Source organism: Trypanosoma grayi, assembly GCF_000691245.1.
Source record: "Trypanosoma grayi strain ANR4 Tgr_566_V1, whole genome shotgun sequence".
NCBI classification, from domain to species: domain Eukaryota; phylum Euglenozoa; class Kinetoplastea; order Trypanosomatida; family Trypanosomatidae; genus Trypanosoma; species Trypanosoma grayi.
Genome location: NW_008826185.1, coordinates 1 through 11,246, shown reverse-complemented (window position 1 = coordinate 11,246; position 11,246 = coordinate 1). Strand labels below are relative to the sequence as shown.

The following is an 11,246-nucleotide window of genomic DNA, read 5'->3' as shown; positions in this document are numbered from 1 at the left end:
AAAAAAAAAAATTTGACCCTTCCTGACCCGGCCTCTGTAGATGTGCGAGGGCATGAAGCAAACGAAAAAAAAAAAGATAACTCTGGGCGACGGGGAGGAACTTTTCTGCGGGTACCCTGTCATGTCGTGTCTCTCTGTGTGTGTGTGTGTGAGTGCAGCATCCATGGGGCGTGGGGTGCGGGAAGAAAAGAAAAAAAAAACATCAACAGCAAAATAGAGAATCAAACGAAGAAGGTCGAGTTCCATTGATTGTCTTCCTTTGATATATTGCACGTTTACCTATGGGCGCTGTTTTTTTCTGCATATATATACATACATATATATATGTATAGTTCGCGCGTCTATTCTTAGTGTTACTCCTTGCTTGTTTGGTTTAAGATCCTGCTCCGCAGCGCTACCGTGTTTTTTTTTTTTTAATATCCCTTCGTCTTTCTCTGCACAGTACACTCAGAAACACGCACAAAAACTCGCAACATCGTTCACGCATACACCTTCAGATTCTTAAATACCTCCCTGCTTTGCACACTGTTCCACATATGGTTTACTGCGGCCGCTCTCACAAGCCACACTGAGAAACTTGCTATCACACCGTTCTTGCCTCTCCGTCCACCGCTCAGTTCGCTCGCTCTCGCCTTTGGCTTGCGGCGTGAGCCTCGCTGGACTTCTACCTCGTCAAGCAACAGCTGTCATAAAAGAAGGTTCTGGAAAGAAGAAAGCAAAACGTATTGATTCACCGCACAAAAACAAAAAAGGAAAATGCCAGCCGCCAGCGTCGACAAAATGAATGGCATCGGCATGCCCATTCTCTTCATCATTACACTCTTTGCAACGTTATTCGCCACACGGCACTTGGTGGCCAAAGCTGTCCGGTACGCCTACAGTGACACTGTAACTATGCTGTGCTTCTCTGCTGCTCTCACAAATATGGCGCTTTCCATCTTTCTATACTTCACCACTGCGTTTAACTATGGCCTAGTGACAACAGTTCTGGCATACTGCGTTGCTTTTATGAACAGTAACGAGAACTTCAAGCAACATATGCCACACCTCCTTGCAGTACATCTTGTGTGGTTCCTTGTTCTCGTTGGTATTCCCTCGAGTCTCAATCACGGAATCATCAATGCCACAAACACAGGCGACTGCGTGGCTTTTTATGCCACATTTGCATCCACTATGTGCGTAGAGGGTTGGCTGACGTTTATAAAGATCGTTGCCTGTATTATAACCTGCTTCACTTTGTTTTCTGTACTTTTATTGGCATCTGAGGTTCTGGCGATGCTTCAGACAGGGCGGCGAAGGACAGAGATCTCGGCAAACCAAGTGCAGGCGCAAGCCTGAAAATCGCAAAACGGTTATTGGCATAAATATCACATGCACAAGTAGTCACTCTACAACAAGCAGTAGAGATGGCGTCCCGCGAGAATATTGCACATGAAAGCCAAAAATTATAAAGAAACGTGGGACTCTCGTTTTGATCGGTAAGAGCTGTCTGTGCTTTGCTAATGAGCAGAAAAGAAACAATGGGTGACAAGTGTGCTTGCTTGGCACGGGGGAAGGTGTTGTGGAAGCAGGGAAAAAAAGAGCAGAGACGATTCATATGCGTGCTGATTCATTCACGCCATTCCTCTTGTGACTGCATGTGTGACCACTGTGCGAATTAAGGCTTCTGCCACGCCACACGCCAATCTGTGAGCACATGTGCGTAGACACACATGCACGAAGAAAAAAATGTTTCCTTTTTTCCTCGCGGGGTTAGTTAGTGGCCGTAAAAGGAAGAGATATCAACCACACCATAGGCGGTGACGAACCCCGGGAGCATAGCAATAGAGACGAAAATACAAAAAAAGCGGGGCGATGACCAAGGAAGACCCGACACAGCCGGCAAACGCTTTAGGAGACAACTGCGTAGACGCTTNTATCGCCGATGAAGGCGACGACAACACGCGCGACGCCGGAGACGGGAACGGGAACGGGCCTGTATTCACACCAGCAGCCGGCCGCGTTGACGTGCATCCGCTCGTTCTGCTTTCCCTTGTTGACCACTACTCCCGCATAAATATCAAGGCGGCGCAGAAGCGCCGTGTGGCGGGCCTGTTGCTCGGCCGCCATAAGCGTCTTCCAGACGGGACGCAGGTACTGGACATAAACAACAGCTTTGCCGTGCCGTTTGACGAGGACCCGCACGACCAAGATGTGTGGTTTGTCGACACCAACTACGCGGAGGAGATGTTCTACATGTTTCGTCGTGTGCTTCCAAAGGTGCAGGTTGTGGGCTGGTACTCCGCTGGCCCGTCGTGTGCCGTGCAGCCGAACGACATGCTGCTCCACCTGCTTGTGGCTGACCGCTTTGTTGCGAATCCCGTGTACTGCATCGTGAATACGGACCCCAACAACAAGGGTGTCCCTGTGCTTGCGTACACAACGGTGCAGGGCCGCGAGGGGACACGCTCGCTGGAGTTCCGCAATATCCCGACGCACCTGGGCGCGGAGGAGGCGGAGGAGATTGGCATCGAGCATCTCCTGCGCGACCTGACGGACTCGACGATCACGACGCTCTCCACACAGATACAGGAGCGGGAGCTCTCGCTGGCCCACCTGAGCCGGGTCCTGCAGTCCATCGAGGACTACTTGAACGACGTCGCCGGGGGCCTTATGCCTATTTCTGAAGACGTGCTGAGTGTGCTGCAGGAGGTGATCAGCCTGCAGCCGCACATCTACCACCTCAAGACGTCGACGGAGATGGTCCGCCACTCGAACGACCAGGCCATCGCCATGTTCATTGCTGCTATCGGGCGCTGCGTGGGCACACTCTACGACGTCATTGCGAACCGGCGCCGCATCACACGCGAGATACAGGAGGCAAAGGCGAAGCGCGAGCAGGCGCTGAAAGAGAGGCTTGAGAACGAGAGACAAAAAGCGAAGGAGGCTGCTGCTGAGGACAGCAAGGTCGAGCCAAAGAATGTGAAGAACGATGGTGGCAAAGATGGAGCTGGCGCAAGCTGAGTGAGTGGGACGAATGTGATGCACGAACTCTTTGTGGACTCTAGACGACGNACTGGTTGCGGAAAGGGCTGTCCCATTTTTGCTTTGCTCTCATGCGCTCATCATGTTTTTTGTCGTTGCTTTGGTTCTCTTTCTTTTTTTTCTCTGATCAGGCAATAGCCACTTCATTACATGCTTACTAGCAGAATGAGACACTGCGCGCCTCCGCGGTTGCCGATGTTCGCACCGCCTCGTCTCGGCCGGTGCGTTGCGGCGACGTGTGTTGCTCTTGCCATTACCGCCACCCCGGTGCTCGCGGCGGAGGCACCGGACGTCATGAACGGCATCGGAATGCCAATTCTCTTCATTGTGATGATTATGCTGATGCTCGTTGTGTCGCGGGCGCGTTTATTAGAAGCCTATCGTGTGTCCCGGAATGACACGGCGACGTGTATATGTTTCGTTGTAGCCCTGATAAATATGTTGATTTCCGTTTTCCTCTACTTCTCCACTGCGTACAACTACGGCCTCGTGACGACGGTGCTAGCGTATTGCATGGCATTTCTGACGGAAAATGGCTCTTACGGATTAAATGCCAAGTGGCTGCTGGCGGTGTACCTGGTGTGGTTTTTGTTCCTCTTAGGCTTTCCGTCTGCGTGGGGCCCTGGTATCATCATTGCAACAAACAACAATAGTTGTGTGGCTTTTTATAGCACATTTGCGTCGACAATGTGCAACGATGGCTGGCTGACCTTTATTAAGTTTGTTGCCTGCATTGTGGTGAGTCTCACACTGCTTTCTGTGTTGCTGATTATTGCTGTGGTGATGGGTGTAGAGGATGATCTCCTTGAAGCTCCTCTCCTGGGTGATGCTGAAGGTGTGCGAGGGGCAATGGACACGGAGACTACAAAGGGTAATGCTTCGCAAGAGACTTATCGTCGTATTTAGTTAGGCTGTGTAGGTAAGAGGCAACATACCTAAGTAAAAAAAAAGCTGGAGGAGCTTTGTTTGGGTATGTGTGTAGACGTATTTCATTATTTTTCTTTTTGTGTCGATAGGTGCCGTTATTACTGGAGATCATCTGGCAAGTGTTAGATGCGTCCAGTGTTTGTGTCCTTTTGATGGGGTTCTAGGTGTTAAGAAAGTGGATGAGAGAATGAGGTGGAATGCGTAGTTGATGCTGAGGCATTTTTATTGGTCGTATACACTGCATGTGCATACTTCTTTACTTGTTGCATAGTCTTTTTGAAGACACTTGTTTGCCCCTTTCACAGCGGGGCTACAAAGGACGGGGAATTCAAGTTAGCGCCAAGAAAAATAAGATAAGAAAGGTGACTCTGGTGGTGGTGAAGGAAGGACTTACACACACACACACACACACGCACACAGAGGTACGCACAGAGGATATTTACCCTCACATTGTTTGATACATTGGAGGGGCGGGTGTCAGTCAGAGCGCACTATAAACAAGAGGACGATTGCAATTAAAGGAGGAAGGAACGAGTATGATCGTTGAGGGTCACCATTACGAACCGGTTGCGTACGGCGGACAAAACACGCAGGGCGGCGGCGCTGCCCCTATCGTTTGCAGCTGTACGTCTGGTACCTGCGCAGCCACTGCGGGTGGTGATGCACCGTCGTGTCGCTGTGGATCCCTTTTAAGGCGCCCGCCGTGTTGTTGCGAGACGCTTCGCGAGGCTGCGACAGTGGAAAATCAACATATATATAATCAACAGCAACCACAGAGGGAAGGGGAGGATGGGCAGCTGTCGCAGCGTTATGCGTCTTCATCTCGTCGTTGCTTCTGCTGCGTACCGGAGCGGGAGGAATTACAGGAGTGCGAGCGGTTGGAGAAGGAGCATCGGTATCGATCGAGGCGCGCGGAGCGACAACAACTTCAAAAGGCACTCTACAATGATATGTGGAGTGGCGAGGCGCCGCGTTGCGGCCATGATCCGAGTCACTGCTACCGACCTAACACCGCTCACCTCCTGCGGTACTCGCAGAGGTCGTTCTACCAACGCGCTGTCGCAATGGAGCAGGATCGGCGACGGCAGGATTTGCGGAAGGAGATTGAGGCGAAGAGGCGCGAGCTGAGCCTTCGGGGCTCAATGCGGCAGCCAATCTGTGGCTCGATGGCGTCTGACGGCGCTGTGCGCACCGTGGCGATATGTCAACCAAAGCGCGGGCGACTGGTCACGCGCGCTCCTCTCGTCATCTGTGGGTCAGAAAACCTGCAGCAGCACGCACGACACCACCACCCTGGTAGGGCAGCCCCGGCGCCCCGAGGCGGCGATGACTGCGACAGCAGTTCTGGCCGCCAACAATTGCGTCCCCGAAAGCACGACAAGGGAACGATGGCAGTTATGCAGAGGAGCAGCGCTATTCCCGCTGCTGGTAACGACGATTCTCGAGCCGTCAAATCTGCTGCTGATCCTGCTGCTGCTGCTCCGTGTCTTTCCTCACGTTGCAGGTGTGGCAACGGGCAAGAGATGAAGTCCCCAATGTCGCCCCAGCGCTGTGACTGTGTGTGTTGCCGCTGCAAGCCTTGTAGCTGCCGATGCATGAAGCCTGGTGTGGCCCACTCCGCAGATGTCATGGCCGCCATTGCGCAACAGTCAGCAACCGCACCGTCTGCACCACCGAAAGCGGTGGAAAAGAGGGAAGTTCCTGTGCCTCGTCGAGCTGTCTCAACCATGACGACGCGAAGGCCAGCATCACTGTCATCGCGCTCGCACCCCATTGCCGTCGAATACGGCAGGAAAATCTACATAACAGACGACGCATATGTGGAACGCCGATCGCAAGTTATCGAACGACTGGAGCGGGACGGATATTTGCGTTGCCTCAACCCCAGTACACGTAGCCCGAGTGCGCCACTGCCGGAGAAGACGCGCAGGTGGACAACCACTCGTAGCACTAGTGCCCACCGGGTATGAGTTGTGGGTATAGAAACAGAACGACATGGGCGGTGCTTTGTTTGTTCTTTTTTGTTACATTTTGTACTTCCAACATTACTGTACCCTTTTTCATCTGTTTCTCCTTTTTCCACCCTTTTTGATGTTCTACTATCTCGGAATGTTCACTTCTTTCTGACGATTGTGGTCCTTGCTAACTAGGCCGAAGTATTCTCTCGCTCTATTGCTGCTTTTTATTCCCCCGTTTATCCTCGGTACTATTTCTTTCGTCATTTGTTTTTTTTTTATCTTTAGTAGGTCGCGTGCCACCCGCTCTAGGCGCTCTAAGGCTGGGGCGTAATACATGCGTAGTGCTGACCATGTAGGCGTATGATTCCTTCCTTGGATTCAGAAACGATATCGCGTACGGCGTGTTGTGTGGTCCTGCCGTAACCCTCTGCTGCTCTCCTTTTCTGTGCCTTTGAGTACCACAGGGACAAATCGCCGCTGCGGCTGATTTTGCTGGGCACATTCTTTCGAGTAAACGTATGTCTGTATGCATGGCATGTATATGCGTGCGCTCGTTTGTGTGGCGGCTTCCTGCGCGGCTGTGGGTGACCCGAACACCACGTTCGTTCCTTTTTTTATTCTATGAGTGTGACGATTCAATCGAAGAGAAAAGGAAGGGATGGGGGTGGGATAATAAATTGTGCAACAGGTAAAACGCGAGTGAACGTTTAGATCTCTCTCTTTCCCTCTCCCTCTATCTCTGCCAGAAATCATTCATAAGGGCGTGGCACACTGCGCACAACTCTAAAGAGGACGATAGTAGAGGAAGGAAGTTGGCCAGGCAGAGGGAAGACGCTGAAATCATCGCAAATACCAAAGGGAAGTAAGTGTGCCACACGAAGGAAAACAACAAGAAGAAATTAAAACGACAGTTGGACAAGATGACTGATCGCGCAGGTGGTGTGACAACGAAAGGTGTCCACCTCATCGGCGACGATGGACACCTGCTCCCAGAGGAGAGCATCCATGACTTCTTGCTTGCTTCACTTGGCAAGGGACAGAAGAGCGATGTTCTGCATCGTGTTGGTGTCAACTACCACGTCGTGGCAGTATTTGGTGGGCAAAGCAGTGGGAAATCGACGCTGCTGAACTGTCTCTTCCGCACGCAGTTTGAGACGCTCAACGAGACTCAGCGGCGCGGGCAGACGACAAAAGGGGCTTTCATCGCACGCGCAGCGATAGAAACCCTACAGGCGGAAGATGAGCGGCCAGCAGAAGCAGCAGCAGCAGCAGTAGCAGAAGAAGCACCAGAAGCAGCAGAAAAAGAAGTAGAACCGATGGCCGGCGCATCGCCGCCACTCTTCGTTGTGGACTTCGAGGGCACCGACGGTATTGAACACGGTGAGGATCAGAGCTTTGAGCGAAAACTGTCTCTCTTTGCCCTCAGCGTTGCTGACACGCTCATCATTAATATGTGGTCCGTAGATGTGGGCCGCTTCAACGCCGCTAATATGAGCCTCCTGCGCACCATCTTTGAGGTGAACCTGCAGCTGTTCTCGCACGACAGCTACGTGAAGGAGGAGAAGCCAACACTGCTCGTGGTGCTGCGTGACTTCACTGAGGACGACACAACACACTACTTTGAAACTGTAAGAAAGTCGTTCGACAAAATCTGGAGCAGTATTGTCAAACCGGAGGCTTTCAAAGAGAGCAGCATCGATGCACTCTTTGAGCTGCGCTACCACGTGCTCCCGCACTACAAGCTGCAGCGGGCTGCGTTCGACAAGGCGGCTACGGCCTTTCGCGATTGGTTTGTCGCGCCGAAGTGTGATAACTTCTTGTTCCGTCACATGGGCATGTTCCGTGGCGTCCCCCTCGACGGTGTGCCAAAGTATATGTCGAGCTGCTGGGAGGTTATCAGTAAGAGCAAGGACCTTGATATCCCGACACAGCGTGAGATGCTGGCGCGACACCGCTGTATTGACGCAAGAAAAGCAGCAGAAGATGCTTTTATGGAGACCTGCAGAGAGTACGGGGAGCGGCTGCAGCAGGGTGAGCTTGTGCCGCAACTCTCGGCGGTGCTGGAACGTGCAATGGACGACCGGCTGCGTGACTTTCACTCACAAACAAGGTTGTACACTGTCAGTGTCGTTCAAGAGACATCGGTACAATTGGAGGAGGAGCTCCTCGCTGCGGAGCTGAAGCTGCTTTGGCAGTACGCACGGACGATAGCAACTTCAGTGCTTGAAGAGATGGACACGACGATTGCCGGTGCCGTTGATGGGACAGTGCGATGGCTGCTGCAGGAGGCACAATCACTGCCGCTTGTTAGTGCGCAAAAAGGATGTGGAGGTAAGGATGAGTTTGGCGACAGTAGCAAAGGTAGTTCTGAGACGAGGCGCAATAACGCTGTGCTTGCTGACAATGAAAAATGTAATGCGCTTGTGCAGCGCTTCTGGGCGAGGCTCTGCCACACACTGCAGACCAATACAGAGGTTCTCTATCAACACCACCATCAGCAGCAAAGTCAACAGCCACCCACAAGGCTTTACGCCCGCTTCGCCGCTTTTGTTGCGAATGATGTGGCTATGAAGGAGGCTGTAGCGCACGCTGTGATGGACGCAGTTCAGCAGAAGGTATGCCACCGTTTTTCATCGATGGCAGAGAATGCGTCGGAGACTATTCATCAGGCATTTGAGCAGAGCCTCACTCGTAGACCCGATGGAACAGTGCGATTCTTCAACACCACAAAGGGACTGCAGGGAGCTGAACCACAGTCACGTCAAGCTGGCCTTGTCCTGCTTGGTTGTTTGCTGTATTACCGCCTGAAACTCGTGATAGGTGAGGAAAAGGGAAATGAGACGATCAGTAGCGATGACTCCGGACGCGCAACCGCAAAACTGCTTTGCGAGCGCCGCAGGTTGCATGTCCGCGACAATAGTGCCGAGCAGAAGTTTTTCCTTTTTTATTCAAGAATTTCCGATCCTCCACTCTATCCTACGGGAGTGCCGGTGGTGACGGCCGATTCTGGGGTAGTGTCGGACGGCGTTGCGGATGGGTCGTGTGTGCTGCTCAGTCAGCAGGCGGTGCAGCGCGCATTTGACCTGTACACGCAGAAGTGTGAGTTTACGATGCAGCTGCAGCTCCGCACCATTGAGAGCGGGAAACAAAGACTACCGGCGTGGGTGTTGCCGGTGATGTTGCTGCTGGGGTGGAACGAGTTGTACTATGTCCTCACATCTCCGCTGCTGCTGATGATCCTCATTGCTGTGGTGATGGTGTTCTTCAGGCATGTCATCCTCTCGCAGTGGGAGGTGTTTGAAGAGACAGGTCCGGCTTGGCTCGTGGTGGCTGTTCGCACTGTCGTTCAGCAGCTGCGGGGTGCGTACGAGACGATGATGCCGCCAGAGCTGAACAATCGAGACGGTGCCTCTGTGCGACACCGTGACCCGACCGACATGAACGATGTCACTCCTACTATGACTACCTCCGCTGATTCTGCTCCTGAAATGCCACATTCTTCTCTCACGCGACGCGTGAATAAGGAGCAGACGAGTGGGGGATATTGATGAGCGGGATACGTAGGATAAAAAGTGGAAGGTTCAACGGCAGAGGAAACGTCGGAGGCGCGTAAAAGAAAAAAAAGTGCCACACAGACTGCTTTCACGCTCTCTCCTGTTGAATACACCAATTTGTCTCCTATATCTGTTCCGAGTCGTCTTTTTGTTCATATCTATTTGAAGCCATTTCTTTCTTGCCTTCGATGTTTCTCCGCTTTTGATTTATGTTTTAAGCAGTCTGGTGTGCGGGTGGATAGTGACGTGGTGGCGGACGGAAAGAAACTAGGTTGAGAGTCTCCTGTCTTATATCCCACCAGTGGGAGAACGCTGTTGATGTTGATTCAGCTGTAACCTTAAATAATGACGCTGATGTCGCTGCCATGACATGTCGATCTCGGCGTGCGAACGGTGTGTAAATAATAAACTTGATATTGTTTCTCTCCTGTGCTGCTGTTGGTACTCTTTTTATTCGAGGTTCTTAGTTTCTTGGTATTTGCAAAGAGAACATAACCTAGTCTGTCTGTGTGTGAGAGCAAAAAAGAGAGAAAGAGAGAGACAATGTCAGTCAAGGTGCCATATGAGTCGGTACAGTACCAGTCGCACCATCACTGCCAGTGTGACTTCTGTAACAGCCGCCGCACAGTAAACGCAAAGAAGTTTGGCGTCAGCAGCACCGTTGCGCAGCTTCAGGCGCTGCAGCGCAAAAACAACTGCTGTTGCTCCTGCCATGAGGTGCTGGCTTCACGCTCCCTTGGCGACAAGGCGGCGCCGTCGTTTGAGCTCGATGACCCTGAACACCACGTGAACCAGACGGCGCTCAACACCAAGATGGGTCGCACTGGCATCCCCGGCGGAGACAAGTACACCATCACGTCAGGCGGCCCCGCCGGCGGCAGCAAATGCGGCTCCAAGATGATGACGCGTGAGGAGCAGGAGAAGGAGGCGATGGACGACCTCGACCGTCTTGAGCGGCTGCTCATCCTCGAGCACAAGGCGCGGGTGAAGGCGACGACAGAGGCAGAGAGGCTTAACCACCTGCGGTCGACTGGCAAAGGGCTGCGCCCGCAGCCCTTTGACGCGTGTGCTGAAAGGACAGAGAATAATGGCGCGCCGCTGCAGCAGCTGGATGCTGCGCAGGCGAGCACCATTCGCGAGGCGTATGATCGTGCCCAGCGCTGCTCTGTCACACCCCCGCCGCACTGCGAGGCGTCCCACCGCCTGCAGCACACTATTGACGATGTGCGCGCGGTGGCGCGTGACCCCATCAATCGCAACAATGCCGCGGCACTGCAGCAAGTGCTGTATCGCGAGGGAGTGCCGGGCGCCACGCCGACGCCATCAGAGACATGTGATGCCCTCAACGGCGTCACCGGCACGACGGTTGGCAAGAGGGTCAACTACTCTGGGCCGCGCCCTGAGGGTGCTGGCGTTGTGTGGCGCAAGTTTCAACCAAGCATCCAGGAGAGTCCTGCAACAGCAGCCGGCGGTCTTGGCAACGTTGATAACCGTGACCTCTGGAAAAGTACGGTAGTGAAGGGGGGCAGCACGGTGAAACAGCAGAATGGCACTGTTGCCGTAACAAATGGCGGGACTGCGGCGGCGCCCATGGAGAAGTCCTCGCCGGGCGCGGAAGCGGCGATGAAGGTGCAGCAGCAGGGACGGCAGAGTGAGGTTGACACGCCTCTGCCAACTGTTCGTTGTGCTGAAGAAACTCGGATTTAAGCGCACAGAACGCTGTGGTCAAGTCGTCTTCCTGATGTTACGCAGAGACGGGTGAGGCGTGCTCTTTTTTTTTTTT

The 11,246-nt window shown here is 53.1% G+C and overlaps 6 protein-coding genes across 6 annotated transcripts; all 6 read left to right on the top strand.

Moving 5' to 3' along the window:
- Positions 1-756: 756 nt before the first annotated feature.
- On the top strand, positions 757-1,338 carry DQ04_05661050 (hypothetical protein; the record flags this gene model as incomplete). Its single annotated transcript, XM_009314316.1, has 1 exon — positions 757-1,338. One exon carries the CDS (start codon positions 757-759, stop codon positions 1,336-1,338), a length of 582 nt encoding a protein of 193 aa, XP_009312591.1.
- Positions 1,339-1,854: 516 nt separating this feature from the next.
- DQ04_05661040 (putative proteasome regulatory non-ATPase subunit 8, putative,26S proteasome regulatory subunit) lies at positions 1,855-3,003 on the top strand (the record flags this gene model as incomplete). The annotated part of the gene is made up of 1 exon (XM_009314315.1): positions 1,855-3,003. The coding sequence occupies one exon, from the start codon at positions 1,855-1,857 to the stop codon at positions 3,001-3,003; it is 1,149 nt and encodes a 382-aa protein (XP_009312590.1).
- Positions 3,004-3,219: 216 nt separating this feature from the next.
- DQ04_05661030 (hypothetical protein) lies at positions 3,220-3,930 on the top strand (the record flags this gene model as incomplete). The annotated part of the gene is made up of 1 exon (XM_009314314.1): positions 3,220-3,930. One exon carries the CDS (start codon positions 3,220-3,222, stop codon positions 3,928-3,930), a length of 711 nt encoding a protein of 236 aa, XP_009312589.1.
- A 557-nt stretch (positions 3,931-4,487) lies between these two features.
- On the top strand, positions 4,488-5,921 carry DQ04_05661020 (hypothetical protein; the record flags this gene model as incomplete). The annotated part of the gene is made up of 1 exon (XM_009314313.1): positions 4,488-5,921. The coding sequence occupies one exon, from the start codon at positions 4,488-4,490 to the stop codon at positions 5,919-5,921; it is 1,434 nt and encodes a 477-aa protein (XP_009312588.1).
- A 908-nt stretch (positions 5,922-6,829) lies between these two features.
- Positions 6,830-9,457, top strand: DQ04_05661010 (Protein SEY1; the record flags this gene model as incomplete). The annotated part of the gene is made up of 1 exon (XM_009314312.1): positions 6,830-9,457. One exon carries the CDS (start codon positions 6,830-6,832, stop codon positions 9,455-9,457), a length of 2,628 nt encoding a protein of 875 aa, XP_009312587.1.
- Positions 9,458-10,006: 549 nt separating this feature from the next.
- Positions 10,007-11,170, top strand: DQ04_05661000 (hypothetical protein; the record flags this gene model as incomplete). The annotated part of the gene is made up of 1 exon (XM_009314311.1): positions 10,007-11,170. One exon carries the CDS (start codon positions 10,007-10,009, stop codon positions 11,168-11,170), a length of 1,164 nt encoding a protein of 387 aa, XP_009312586.1.
- Between the last annotated feature and the right edge of the window lie 76 nt (positions 11,171-11,246).